Source organism: Serinus canaria, chromosome 1 (genome assembly GCF_022539315.1).
Source record: "Serinus canaria isolate serCan28SL12 chromosome 1, serCan2020, whole genome shotgun sequence".
In the NCBI taxonomy this organism is placed as follows: domain Eukaryota; kingdom Metazoa; phylum Chordata; class Aves; order Passeriformes; family Fringillidae; genus Serinus; species Serinus canaria.
Genome location: NC_066313.1, coordinates 45,437,712 through 45,452,087, shown reverse-complemented (window position 1 = coordinate 45,452,087; position 14,376 = coordinate 45,437,712). Strand labels below are relative to the sequence as shown.

The following is a 14,376-nucleotide window of genomic DNA, read 5'->3' as shown; positions in this document are numbered from 1 at the left end:
AAGGCCTTTAAATAAATACCTACTTTATTCCTTTAACTCTGTCTAGCCTCTGTTCTAGGTAGCCTCTCAAGGCATCAGTACAAGGCAGCAATCTTGCTTATCTTTCTGTAAACATTTGTGAAATATCACAGTGGTGCCTTGCATCACTTAGCCAAATCAGTGACTGGTACTGGGAGGAGCACTGAGCCAGCAGGATCCAGGTATTTTAAGGTAAACCCCAAATGCCCCAAGGAACTGCAGACATTTATAACGAATCCAGCTCACATTGCAGCACTGCACACGTTATACATCTTAACAGTCTCAACACAGTCATTAAATGTTCTGATGAACCTATACAAAAGTTCTTCACAGCAATACAAAAACTTTACCATCTGCTGTAAGCAAAGCTTCTAAACCTTTGTTACAGCAAAATGCGCCATAAGTACAAATTATGTAGAAATAAATTTGTGGGGAAACTTTAACAGCCATTCTTGAAAGCATTACTTTGGTTGTCATTCTGAGCATATGAAGCAAACAAAAATCCTTCTTCCTCAAAGACAGAAATAATGATTACAAAATAATGGCAACCATAAGCAGTGCACCCAGCTGTGTGAAGGCAACCTAAGAAGAGTTTTAGGAAGCATAATAAATTTGGAATGAAACACCAACAGAACAGAAAAACAAACCACTGCAGGTAATGCCTTGTGAAAGCTTGACCTAGAATTGAGGCTAAATGGAGCTAAAGCATAAAGCAGATATCTATTAAAAGGCCTCAAGGGATACACCATGGGCAGTACAAGAGCTCAGCCAGGGCTACACCCAAGATCAACCCAAAAGTCACAAAATGGATGATTGGTCACAAGATCTCTCACTTTAAGTTCTGCTCCATTAGCAAATTGTCCAATTAGGTTATGAAGTCCCACCCTTCCTGTTTTTCTTTCTTCAGTCCACATTGTTTATGCTTTCAGGCCTGAGATTTGGATCAGTTGTACTTGGTCCCAAGCTAGGAAAGGAAATTGTTTTGTCTACCTACTCTGTGAAGAGAGCTTATCATCCCCTAATATGAAGCTCTGAACTACACACTAAAGTAGTACAGAATCTGAAAAATATAAAAGCTAAAACCTAAGGCATCACAGGTATAGCTGAAAACACCTCAAAACCAGACCAGAGAAAATGAATACAAACAAGCATGAAAGAGTGTCTAAAGTGAGGCTCCACACGGTTGGGATAAGCAGCAACTTTAAAAAGGCTTAGCTTAGTGATAAAGTGTGACTCTATGATAAACAACCCTACTATCATCATCCTCCCCTGTGGAGAGGAAAAGCCCTGTGCCCTGAATCAGCACCCCTTTTAATTGGTACCAGCACACTCACAAAACAAAGATCTACCCAAGGGAAAGACACCACGGCCAACCAACCAAACCCCAGGTCCTGCTGAAACAGGGAGTGGAATATCCTTGGCTGGTAACATGCAAACCATCTACTGAAAGGAGGAGACTCAGGAGAAGAGGAGGCAGAGGGACGGGCTGCAGGTGACAGCCTGTGCTGGGCTGTGGAGCTCAGGAGGGCAAGGGCACTGCCACCATGGCTGCTGACTGCATCCAGTTTGTGAAGGTTGACAGGCCATGGTGGGCATGGGCCGTTCAGAAAGTAGAGAAGGTGACTGGTAAGAGACTAGAAAGTTAAACTCAGTAGAGAAATCAAACATTAACAGCAGGATGACTCAGGAAAACTTGACTCAAAATTTCATCAGCACTGGCAGATACCAAGAGAGGACCTGATTTCCAGGAAGAGGGGAAAGAGATGAGTTCTGCCATCCCCCTCAGTGTAGTTGTTTACAGTTGCTGCTCCAGACAGAGAGGACAGGCTGTCCAGTATTAAGTGGCATTAGGGTAACTCAGGCAGATTCCCAGGCCCCTCTTCCCTAGACTTTATTGGCAACAAGTGACTGCTGAACAGAGCAGTTTTCACGTGGTGCCACAGCACAGAGTGATTGAAATGCCAAGTGACTCAAAGGCAACAGCTTAAGACAAGCTGCTGAGACATCTCCGAACAGTGGCCCTCAGCTCTAATCTCCAAATCACTCTGCACATAACCCCTTGACAAGAGAAAAGCACAGAACTCCACCCTACTCTGGCTAATCAGATAATAAGTTCTCTATTTATCTGCAGCAGTAAGAATAATCTCCAAGAGACTACTATATTTAGCTAAGATTCTTAGGGGCAACTTGTCTTCTTATGTAGCTGAAAAGCTCAGCCCAGCACAAACCTGAGAGTACTTTCCTCTTGTAGGAGTGCATATCTATGTCACCCACAGATGAGAACACATTGCTCCAGAGAAACCTACACAGACTTGACAGCACATAAAAAGAGATCCTTTGCCTTTTAGTAGAGAAAGCAAGATATGAAATTCTATCTCCCTGCTTTATACCTGAAGAACTTTTTCTCAGGGTTCTTTCTCTTCATCATTCTAAAAATAGACGGGCAATTGGGAACCCACAGTCTTTCTGCAGTAACCTAACTTCTTTTAAAGTCCAAGGAAACTGGGAAGGGTGTTCAGCAATAAGCTCAAGTCTCTCATGACTGTCCTGCAGCAGACACCAGGGCCTGAGGGATTCTAGCAGGGATCATAATTTATTTTTATTCCCTATGTATCACCCTCAGTGTTGTAGTACCTGAATGCAGATCTGCCTCAATATGCTAAAAATCCTTGGACTTGAGTTCATGTATGTATGGACTCACTCTTAGCAGGAATGCTTCAGATCCAGAAGCAAAAATCCACATCCCCACAGGTGAAGCACTTTTCCCCAAAGCAGACTAAAGCAGGCTGAATTTCTGTGTGGTTTTTCAGAAGGAAAAAATGTGTAATATCACCTTAAAGAAAATTCACTGGAAAAAACAGTCTCTGGATAAGCTGTTCTAATATTTATTTTACTTCCTGGCTAGGAACTAATACCTCAGCTCAAAATTTAATTTGTACAACTTCAGCTTCCAGCCATAGGACTCTAATGAAGTCTTCATTATTATCAGGTTTACACTCAGTTCAGTTCACAGTGAGATTTTAAACATCTTTAGAAATTACATCTTTGCTGTACCCTTAGGTAAGTTGTTTCAGGGGGAAAAGAACACCTCTTCATTATTAAAACAGTGCCCAGTACAGGAGAGAGAACATAGCTGAAAAATACATCAAGCACCAATGTTCCAAGGAGACATTTTCCTTCCTCCAAACTCCATCTGCATACTGCAAATGAGCTCAGTTTGGAGCTTGTTCTCAACACCATGCAACCCCTATTACAATAAAGGTGTTTTTCTTCTCCATTCATCTTAGTAAAGAGAAATCTCAAATACCCCAAAATCCAGTTCAGTTTAGTTCCATGAAAATTCAAAGGGCAACCACAAAAGTTGTAGAAGCAGCATGCTGAGTGACCATCAGTCCTAACTCCAACTGAGCTACAACAAGCAGTTATAAGTGCTTTATTAAGAGAACCTTTCAACCAAAAAATCTCAAGCTTGCATATTCGGTTTCGATATAGAATTGGCATCTAAGAATTCTGGTCTAAATTATTTGAATTAAGTTCAAATCAAAAAGTGGGAAATTTGAGAGAAGAACTGAGAGCCAGAGGGATTGGGGTTTTCAGTTGAACAGAATAAAGATTAATTTATTTTCCCAAGAAACAACCGTGTCTAAGATGCATAAACAAATCTGTTTAATTTACAATTAACCTACTAAATTACACAATTGGTTTATGTAAGTTCTTCCCAGTCAGATGAAAAGCCTCTCCTGGCTTTAATCTGATTGAAATTAAAAGATTAAATTTAAAGTATTTTTCTAGTAGGCCTACATGGGTTTGTATTTTAAAGTATTGTGCTGGGTGTCACAAACCCACAAAGACAACTTCTTATTAAAAAAGTGGGCAAGAAGATTTGCTGATGTAACTTGTATTTTCTGCCTTGTTCCTTCTGGAAGCAAAACTGGCATTTAATGCATTTCACTGGAAAAAAATCCCTAAAGCTACCTCTAGGGAAATTCATATCTGCTTAGACCAGCCAGGAACTTGGAGCTTGAATCAAGGCTGCAAAAGAACCAAGTATGGATGTTAGCAGGAGCAGCAGTACCTCAAGGGAATCTGGTTTTGTAGACTCCATCCTTCACCCCAGGAACATCATGCCTTGGGATCAGAGACAGCATTTGGAAGTCTTACGTTTTCACTTCTGTTATTGGTAAGTTAAAATAAAGATTAACAGCAAAATCTTACTAATCTAAGGAAAGAAACAGAGGCTTAAAAGTGAGATTTTATTCATATTTGTTACTTATGCACAACCCGAAGTATGATAAAACTGATAAAAACAGCCTAGAATAGTGTTTACATCACTAAATTCAATTCACATTTCGTCCATAAAATACCAAAAGGAAAACTGACAACACTGCAGGTTCAGAAAAACAGGTTGGCTACTATGACTGAAAAATCTACACTATCTTCACTGGTCACAACTGATTGCTTGTTTAATGCTTATTATTTAAAATAAGCACAAATTACAAAATTTCAGACACACCCAACTTCTGTGCTCATAAAATATATCTTCTATCATATCAAATTTCAATAGATCGGAAAGAATTTTCTGCTGAGACATTTCATTTCAGCATGTATCAAAAGAACATCGAGAGTGCTCTCACCACCTATGCAGTGATGTAACACTGAGGTCACAGTTGCACCTTTAGCTACCTCTCCAAAGAATCATTTTGCAGGCCACTGTGCAAGCACACTGTGATGGTGAGGACAAGCCATGTCCCACACGGTGATGAAAGCCACCATCAGGCTACAGCCTAAATTCTGTCCTCCCTGGTGGACACACAGACCTCAGACTCCAGGACACAAAATAAAGCACACTTCAACTCTGCACTTTAAGGCAAAGACAAAACCAGCTCCAACTGGGACAGAGATCAGCAAGTACCTTCAGCTGCCCCTGGTTACCAAGAGCTGTGGTTGCTCACCATTATGCAGAGATTGGTCCTACTTTTGTGTGATAAATTTTAACACCAGCCCTGAGGCAGCATGTTATCCCTCTACCATAAAGGCAGCCACCATGGATTGCAAAATCATATGCAGATTAAACAGCAATGCAGTAGCCAACAGTTTGCATGCAAACATCGTGTTAGACTGTTACATTCTCAGGACTAAAACTGTTAATGGTGTAAACACAGGTTTAGATAATCACCTTCCATTTCTCTTTTTATTTTACATACTTCTTTGAAGAACAGATGGGAGTGCCTCACAGAACAAAGGAGGTTTACCAAATATTAGACCTGGAATTACAGAGACTTCTGTTACAAAGATTAAAACTGTAATCTGGTGAGGAAAGAAATCTTCCCCTGCTATGAATAAAATTTAAAAGCCTCATTAGGCAGAGCAGCAGCCTGACTCTTGGTCCAGAAAAAAAAACCAAAAGAAAACCCAAACAAAACAAAACAAACCATTTTTATACCGTACGGCTTATAAAAAAATGGAAAACAAGGAAAACAGAGACAGTCAAAGCAGGCTTTATGGCAGCAACTGTGCCTAGGAAAGGACCAAGAAAGTGAGTGTATATGTACATATGGCACATATACCTCAACAGCCATCAAAACTGCTCTAACTGCCCTTGTTTTATCCATGGGATGTACTGGGAAAGAAATACATTCAAAGTAAGAGTTCTGAGTCAATGTGCTACACGACTACACATGTACAAATCAACAACAACAGAACTTATTTACACACATTTATACCTACAGGCATAAAGACCAAGTTTAATACTTGTGAAATGTATCTGATTGCTAGATCCAGACTCTTCCAATCTTTAGCAATAGCAGTAACATTTCTGCACTGCAACAGCGACAGGGTTTCCATCAGGTCTACCCTGCATCCAGTTGATCTTACTGTAAGACTGAAAAGCTCTACAGGTATTTTCATTTCCATTTATAACATGGACATGCGTCTGCTACCCTCCCAACACTTCCCAACAAGCAACAAGCAACTTAGAGCTGGTACTGTTACAGACATATCTGTCTACTCACCAAATGTTCTTTTTGGATCATGTGGGGTAATTCTTTAAAGTATACATTTCATCATCTGCTACATTTTTAAGATAAAAAGGAAGATAGTATAAAATCAATTCTGTATGCATAAAAACTTAAGCCCAGAAGTGTTTAAAAATAGACCAAGGTGGGCATAATTAGTACCTAATAAAAAAGCTAAAAGTCACATTTATGGAACTCAACACTTCACTCAGCCGTACAGTTAGCTGCCCTCAAAGACTAACAACCAGACCAATTCACAAGTATCTAAATTGCTTACATAATTAAAAGAATAAGATGTAAAGTCAAAAAAATATATTTTATCCCTTCAAGAACAGGAAAGTAAAATAAAATGCTGGTTCTGTAACAGTGCAACAACTGCATCATATTTTGCACGCAGCACAAGAGTTGCTACATTTAGTGGCACTTAAGTATTATGCAGTAAATACTGAAAGTAAGACAAGTTTCTGATCTGCATAAGCATAATCACATCATTATTACCAGAGTTGCTAAGCTACAGCATTCTGAATAATACCAATTCAATTTTAGCACTTCCCTCACTAGCCTTAATACACGTCAACCTCCTGCTTTACATCTTGCTACCAAAGCAATCACTGAAGCCAAGTATTTAATGCAGTTGCCAGCAGGCTTGGAGCATCCTCAATCTGACCAGTCGTTCTCGTCAAACTCGGAGTCGTCGTCGGAATCGCTGTACTCCACGGCAATGCGCCTCGACAGGATGGTGGCCACGTCATTGCCAACGGGCTCGCGCTTCGCCTCCTGCTCACGCTGCTCCTGCACCTTTTTCAGCTGAATTCCTGCAGAGACAATCACTCTCAGGCAAAGCTTTCCAGGCAAGAGATTTCGTATTTGACACTGTTATTGGTGAGTTTGTTGTATTCTTAGAAAATACTCGGGAAGAAGGGGGGAAAAAAGAAAGCAAGCATTGAGAGAATAGAGCCTCCTTGAGCAAAGAAGAGGGAAAGACAAAAAAAAACAGATTGGAAATAATTCTAAGAGACTGAATGCTTATGGACTTCTAAAACTGTCAACAATATGTTGAAGCTAAATATTCAAGACTGTACAGGTCATTTCGATCTCAAGATGGAAGTTTTCAAAACAATATTTGGAAATATTGTTAGACCTAGAGCTCCATATTGTAAGGGAGGTCAGGAAGAGCTGCAAGTCACTGGTTAAAAAAAAATCAGTGGGCTGAAGCCTGGTATTGGGTAATTCAGTTCTTCTGAAGAGAAGCAAAAATCCACGTACATGTACTGGCACTTTGTATAATGAACACAAGTGCTGTGTGTTCATTAGATTACATCCACACAAACACTAGAACACGCTTGACAAAGCTGTGCAGCTTTAGGTGCTAGAAAATGATCCAACCTCATGGCTGACAAATGTTGGAACAGGTGTGTGGTACCTATGGTTAATGAAATCTTCCCAGCTGGGAAAAGAAGCCATAAACTCATTTCAGTGGAAAGTACAGTACTCTCACTGAAAAAAGGAATACCTAAAACTCAGCGTGCACTTACCCATCCTGATGGCAGCCAGCAGATCACTCCGTGCATCGCTCATCGGTGCCTGCTTCACCTCCGACGCCGGAGGAGCGTGCATGGGGGAGGAAGAGAGGGATGCACCTGCAGCAGGAGGGCCTGGAGGGGGAGGAGGTGGGCCAGGAGGAGGAGGAGCAGTGACAACAAGCCCACCAGAAGGAGGAGGATGAGTAGCTGCATATGTAGAGCCAGTCACCAGTCCGGAATGGGAAGGTGGCACAGGAAGCTGAAGAGGACTAACAAATGCAGTTTGTGCTGAAGGAATCATAGGAGGGGGAGGAGGAGGGGGAGGACCTGTAGGATTGTAATAATCCACCATCTGAGCTGGGAGCATCCTATATAAAACAGAACAAAAACATTTAATGCATTCAAAGTTAGAACTTCCAAAATTATCACCCCTTAAACTGCACTTATCCAACCTCAGTTAAAACAAAAATCAAAAGCAATTTAAACTGGTGACTTAATTATGCAAGTGATTATACATGTAAGAATTGTCAAATATTGTTGATATATTGAGATTCAAGACAAATATTGAAGTTAAAAGCAAAGTCCTTTCAGCACTCTATAAAGTGAGCTTCTTTATCTTAATTCTCCTGCCCAGTAAAGTAGGAAGCTGCATTTCTTATTAAACATCTACTCTGGACTGCAAAGTGCAAAGTCTTTGAAGAAGAAGGGACCAAGAAAACTGCAGACTACACCCTTCAATTCCATAGACGGTCAAGAGGTAACAGAGGACACAGACAGGGAGAACAATGGAAAGTATGAAAGGAAAGATTTACCCAAAGGTAAAGGTATCTCATGTGCTTCTTCAGTCAAATTTATCAGTTTAAATAACATTTAATTAAATTGATACATCTGATCAATTCTTTAAATAGGAGGCAAAGGAAAGAGCTCATTTCTTTGTTAAAATGTCATGGAAATAAATCTTAATCAGAAAAAAAAAAAGAGATTTTATAAGAGTTACGAAGTAGGTAAAGAACTAGATACAGGAGACAGGAGTTGAAGCAAAGTGACTGATGACATTGAATGACACATGCCATTGTTTGTCAACTGCAACACCCCAAGAATGGTCATGGACCTGAGGATTAAGCACAGTGATGTCTTACACACTGGAAACAACAGAGAAAGGGCAGGCTGGAGCAGTCCCTTCTAACTGAGTCATCTGCAGCACGATAGCCAGGAATCAGGCAAAGGCTATCCCAGGATGCACCAAGCAAGGATGACAAACCTTGGCTTGCATAGTAAAAAACAACACAGGCAAGAATGACTATAACTTTCCTGGGGCTACAACTTGAAAGCTTAAGCTATTTACACAAAAGAACAGACACAGAGACACAGACTTATTAGAAAACAGATGTTTTCTTGCTACAGGAGAACAAGAACTCTGGAGCAAGCCTTCCTTCAGAATGCATTCAGGCAAAATATCTACACAGGCATTTGATAAATCTCTGTCTTGAATTAAAAAGTGGCATTCCTCCTGTGGCCGTATGGAACTTGTGTCTGAGGAGGCCCCATCCAGTTCCGTCACAAGCTTCTCTAAAAAGGCCTTTCAGTGATGCAACAAACACTGCCAGATTAATCACAATCAACAATACTCTTTCTGCACATTTCCTGAAGTTTAAAATCTTATCCAAATTATCCTGTAACTATCCACTTTAGAGGAAAATTATCCCTTCTTCAATATTGTATTAGGCACCCTTAATATTTTACAATCATAATGACTTCACCAATACACACTTCATTTAATACAAGCTTGGTTATTTCTGCTTTCACTATTTCTTCACTTCTATTCAGTTCATACATAGGAATTATACCAATTTTCTTCTGTCCTCCCCAAAGAGGTAACTAATGTATTTGGGGTCTTTTTCTTTGACGCACTACACGTTACAATGGTTATGGAAAACATGCATTCCTCCAGTTTTGCCAAGAATCCACTAGACTAAATCAGACTTACCCATATTCTGCTGGTACCACAGGTACTGAGCTGTGCTGGCCATCTGAAGGCTGGGGTGGAGGTGGAGGTGGTTGCTGAGGTCTGTTTAAAGTGGCGTGTCGTACAGTGGTGGAGGGTGGTCGGTATTCATGCTCGTGGCTTTGGGATGCTGCCATGTACTGTGGACCATCTCCTGCTCCATAGGAAGGCATTGCTATCTGCTGATGGAGGGAATGATTCGGAGTAGCAGGATAAGAATAATCTGTAACATCGGATGCATGGGACCTAAAATTAAAGTAAATTGATGCAAAAGAACAGATTATGTGAGTGTAACAGGGCATTACCTAAATAACTGACAAAACAAGCAAAAAAGAATACAATCAGCATTATTTGTCTTGCAAGAGGATTCCCCGATTTATCAGTTATCACTCCCTTTTAAGTCCACAGAAAGCACAAGAATTTTAGTAGCCATAATGAAGTTTGTGATTTTTGTCAATGATTTTGACAGTCCCTTGTTGGAAATGGCAATACTTACCAGCCTGCCTCAAGTTAACAGTGGCAGCAGAAAAAGAAAAGCAATACTACAAGCACTTGCAATTATGCAGAAGAACATATTTTACCAATGCAGAGAAAACCGATTTTGAAAGTTAGAAAGTGCTTTTTATTTTGTTTGCACAATTAATTTTGTTGGAAAGGCTTAAAGAAACTGGGAAATGTAAGTATTAGTTGAGCAGAGAGTTCATAAAGATACAAAGTCTAGGATGTTCTGTCAAATAAGCCCAAGAGAGGGAGCAAAAGGATCTTTTCATCCCATTACTGTGAAGACTTGTTTTAGTAATGAACAATGGTGCAGCCTGGCTTTTAGTGAACACAGTGAACTGATGCACTTATCTGTGAGACTGGAAGCAAGGTAAGCAACAAAAAGCCAGGGCTTTGAGCAAAACAAAATAACAAACCCTTTGGGCATTTTGTCCTCTTTCATGCTTCCTGCCTGTTCCATTTTCTTTGCGTCACTCATGAACTCAATGCCCATTTTCCTTCTTTCCCACTCTTCTTTTCTTGTTCTTACTTTTCTCACATTAATTTGCTGGTTTCTGTTTGGATTCAGCTTGTGTTTCTCTCTCTAAAGTACAATAAGTATAACAAATACATTGTGAATTGCCACAGTCCAAACACCAGGATGTCAACATTTAATGCTTAAGTCTTATAAGTAACAAACGAGTAGATATGTGACCTTTCTTTTTTGTTTTTTTACTTTAGCAGTAGGGGAAAAAAAAAGACAGTATAACCAAATACACGTATTTGGGATCTGACCTAAGACCACTGCTCATGCAGTAGCTGGCAGCATAAAAATGTCTCTCAAACCAGTACATATTTCTATATGTATGGGTTTCTTATAGCTTAAGACCACTCCAAGGTGAAAAAATAGAAAGCCCTCTTTCCACCTCACTACCATTCTCAGAATTAATGCTTCATGGACATAAAACAGATTTCAGGATTCAATCTGAGATATTTGATTCACTAAAATGTAAAATACTCCATAATTTATAAAATATAAAAGGCATGTGTAAGTACAAGGTATCTGTCACACAAACAACATCAAAATCTAACACAGATGTATCCTACAATTTCTGCTTTAAAAAATCCCACAGATTGCAAACAGCCAAATACATGTTGACATTGCTGGGAGATAAAAATAAATCACTTCAATATGATAATCTGAACTCAGGAATCCTGGAAGCAAGGTGTTAAATCTGAAAAAAAAAGACTCAAAAAGTGTGAAATAGAACTCCTGATGAAAAAATCCACAGCTTTTACTAGATCAACCAAAGTAAAGCTTTGTCAGTCTGCAGTGTTTCATTAAGACTAACAGGAGTCAAAGTTTTGCATTAGAAACTGTAAAATAAAACTAAACAAACAGTTTTTAGACAGTGAGGGAGTCTGAATACATTATTGAAAGACGAATAGCAATATCAAATCCTATGTTTCAATTACTTGTTCATTACTTTTCACAAAGACCACAACATTGCAAAGTTCTGAGCAGATTTTTATCTTTTAATCTCCACTGTACAGTGCACTAAAGCTTTCATTCCACACTCTTGTAGTGGTAGCTATTTCCTCAACCTAGCCATTCAACAATTTAAACACTTTCTGCAGTGGACCCTATTTATTTCTATGCTTATTGCTAGAACTTAATCACAATAGACAAAGGAAATAAAGTAAGTGGGAAAATCCTCTAGTGAGACCAGCTTAGTGCAAAAACTAAGACTTCAATGCACATCAGGTAGCTCCCACTGAGCTCAAAGGGAATCTCAGTCAATGAAGATGAATTCTGCTGTGTATCTCTAAGCAGAGATTTTTTTGTTATTTCAAGCAGTAACATCTTATCTGGTTTTGTAGCTTGGTTCTTAGACTAATATAACATCAAAAAGCTGAACTCTTCTCCCACTGAAGTATTCCTTACAGGTGAAAGTATTCTCGACTGAGCAGATCACAGAAAAATATTTATTAAGCTACCAGCAGGGCACCAAACAACAGACTAGACACTAAGGAAGAGCTACTGACATTATCTAGTAGAGGCTTAAATGCTTTGTAACTACAGCTACTGAAGATGAAATACAAAGCCTGCAGCAAACACTTCATTCTCTGCAATACATAACATTAAGATGACAAAATGCTCATGTGAAGCTGAGGAAGAAAAAAATCATTACAGAATCTATTATGTCATTTACTTTTAAAAATAAATTTGAAAAGAATGTTTTAAACATGCATTGTATGTTTTGTCTAACTATCCCCATCCTGTAAAACCACCTAATTCTACTCAGTATTGCTGAACATACAACTGTGGTATAACAAACAGCTTTGCTGTAAACAGACCTAGTATCTGGGGACAGTGATCCCTCGGAAGATGCTCCATGGTACACACTTTGAGACAACCTGTTGTCAGGTCTAAGCTCTTTGTCATAAGCCATCATATTCCACTCCTGGCGTCTGTTCCTGGCTTTTCTAACCTTTTTCACCTCACGGGTGGTGCCATCTATACGCTTTTGCTCCTAATGTCCAAACAAAAGAAATAAAGCATGCAAAGAGAGAGAAAAAAAGGAAAAGAAAAAAGCTGGTTAAAATGCAGTTAGAGTGCATGAAAGTAAGACCAGATTTACAGATGAAGCCAAGTCTTCATAAAATTTCTCTGCACTAAAATAAGAATCTCTCCATATGCTATGAACCTCCATAGTAGCAGGACTTTTGATCTGCCTTTCTTCTGTAAGGATGCACATGCTACTGTGATGCTAATCTCCTGGTTTTCCTAATACAGAAATGGGACCAATTTTAAAAGCCAGAAAGTTTAACTTCTTCTGACATCATGTCTTTTATTTAACACCACCCTGAAGCACTTGTAATTTTCATCTCCTGAAAATCAAACTTCTGAAAATGTAAAATAAGCTCAGGGCTATTCTGGTTATTCATTATGGTCACAATCAACCGGGCCAGGGGAAGTATGGAGAAATTGGACACACTTTCCTATTCCATAGCCTATGTGAAATTATTTTTGTTTGTTTTAACTTCCTCTCCCTTCTTAGATCTAATTATCTACTGAAATTCCTCCCAGTTTCTCCTCACCACTGATATAAAAATGAATTACACTAATTCTCTCTGCAGTGAGTCAGCAATACTCAGGCCAGCATTATGTTACAGCTTCATAGGTTCATGACAAACTTGGCTGCTTTTATCTTTCAAGAAATATAACATCAGACTCAACCAATGTCAGTGCTTATCATACCTATTATCTTTACCCCACTGATAGCAACATCTCCTAACATTGGGACCCAATGCTTTCACACCTTGGAAATGTTGTACTCACCTACTTCTGACTATGCAGTATGAAAATAAAACTCATACTGGTACTTCTGCACAAAAAATGAACAAGATTGCTCAATTCAGACTGAGAAGGGTCTGCTACTCCTTTTCTCAGTATTCATGAGAGCATAGGGGTTTTTTCAATCAGCTCTCGATCCTACACCTTAGAATACATGTCTGATCTATTGTTAGGCTGTTGTTAGGCTTTTGGCTGCTAGAAAAATAGTTTCTCAGAAAAGAATTATATTGCAATTCTGAGAATGCAGTCTGTGAATTGTACTGAGAGAAGAGCTTGATCAAATTCTGGTTGATAAATCTTTTACTGGGGAATCTAGACCCATAAAATAAAGGATAATAGTTGGAAAGCCAGCTCAACAAAAAGTTCATCACACACGAACACAGGTTTTTTACTCCAACTGTCAAACAGCACTGAGTAAATAATTCTGAAATAATGTGTTTGGAGTTACATATCTAATAAGAAAACCAACAAATGGCTTCCTTGTCCTTGTTTTGGATCTCTTGCTCGTTCATGCATATTTGCATGAGGGACCTGCTGACCCTCCCAACATTTAGAATGTCAGAAAAGACTTCTTGAAGTTCAACACTCAAATGTTTTGACAACTCTTGCTCATTTCTACTGTAAACAGATTTTTGGTCTGACTTATGTTTAATAACAATGATCATCTTGGTTCTCAATCAGTTCTCCCAAAATATTTTCCTTCACAACCCTTTTTATGTCTAATAATCACTTTTTCACATCAAATTCTGCCAAAAGAGGATTTGGAGCAGAAAGGACACAGATTTAGTCACACTTTATTTTAAATATAGATATAAGTTTTGCTAATTGCCATGGTTGAATACATGATTGTTAAAAGCTTTTCATCTGTCTTTTTCAATTATTTGCTGCAAATATTTTGGGGGTTTTTAACTTTTGACTTTTATCCTCATTCCTGAGTCATGTTATATTTCAGAAGAAAGCTCAAGTAAGCATTTCCAC

The 14,376-nt window shown here is 39.0% G+C and overlaps 1 protein-coding gene across 3 annotated transcripts in view; it reads right to left on the bottom strand.

Moving 5' to 3' along the window:
- Positions 1–4,252: 4,252 nt before the first annotated feature.
- Positions 4,253–14,376, bottom strand: part of WASF3 (WASP family member 3) — a 64,918-nt gene continuing 54,794 nt past the window's right edge. For 2 of the 3 annotated variants that reach the window (XM_050979386.1, XM_030235033.2), the window contains 4 exons: positions 10,478–10,644; positions 9,543–9,806; positions 7,568–7,923; positions 4,253–6,847 (listed from right to left, as the gene is read on the bottom strand). In XM_050979386.1, coding sequence (XP_050835343.1) covers positions 6,690–6,847; positions 7,568–7,923; positions 9,543–9,806; positions 10,478–10,644 — 945 coding nt within the window. In that variant the 3' untranslated portion in view covers positions 4,253–6,689. Of the gene's footprint in view, positions 6,848–7,567; positions 7,924–9,542; positions 9,807–10,477; positions 10,645–12,398; positions 12,575–14,376 lie in introns of all 3 variants that reach the window. The other variant, XM_030235032.2, reaches the window with a different exon arrangement.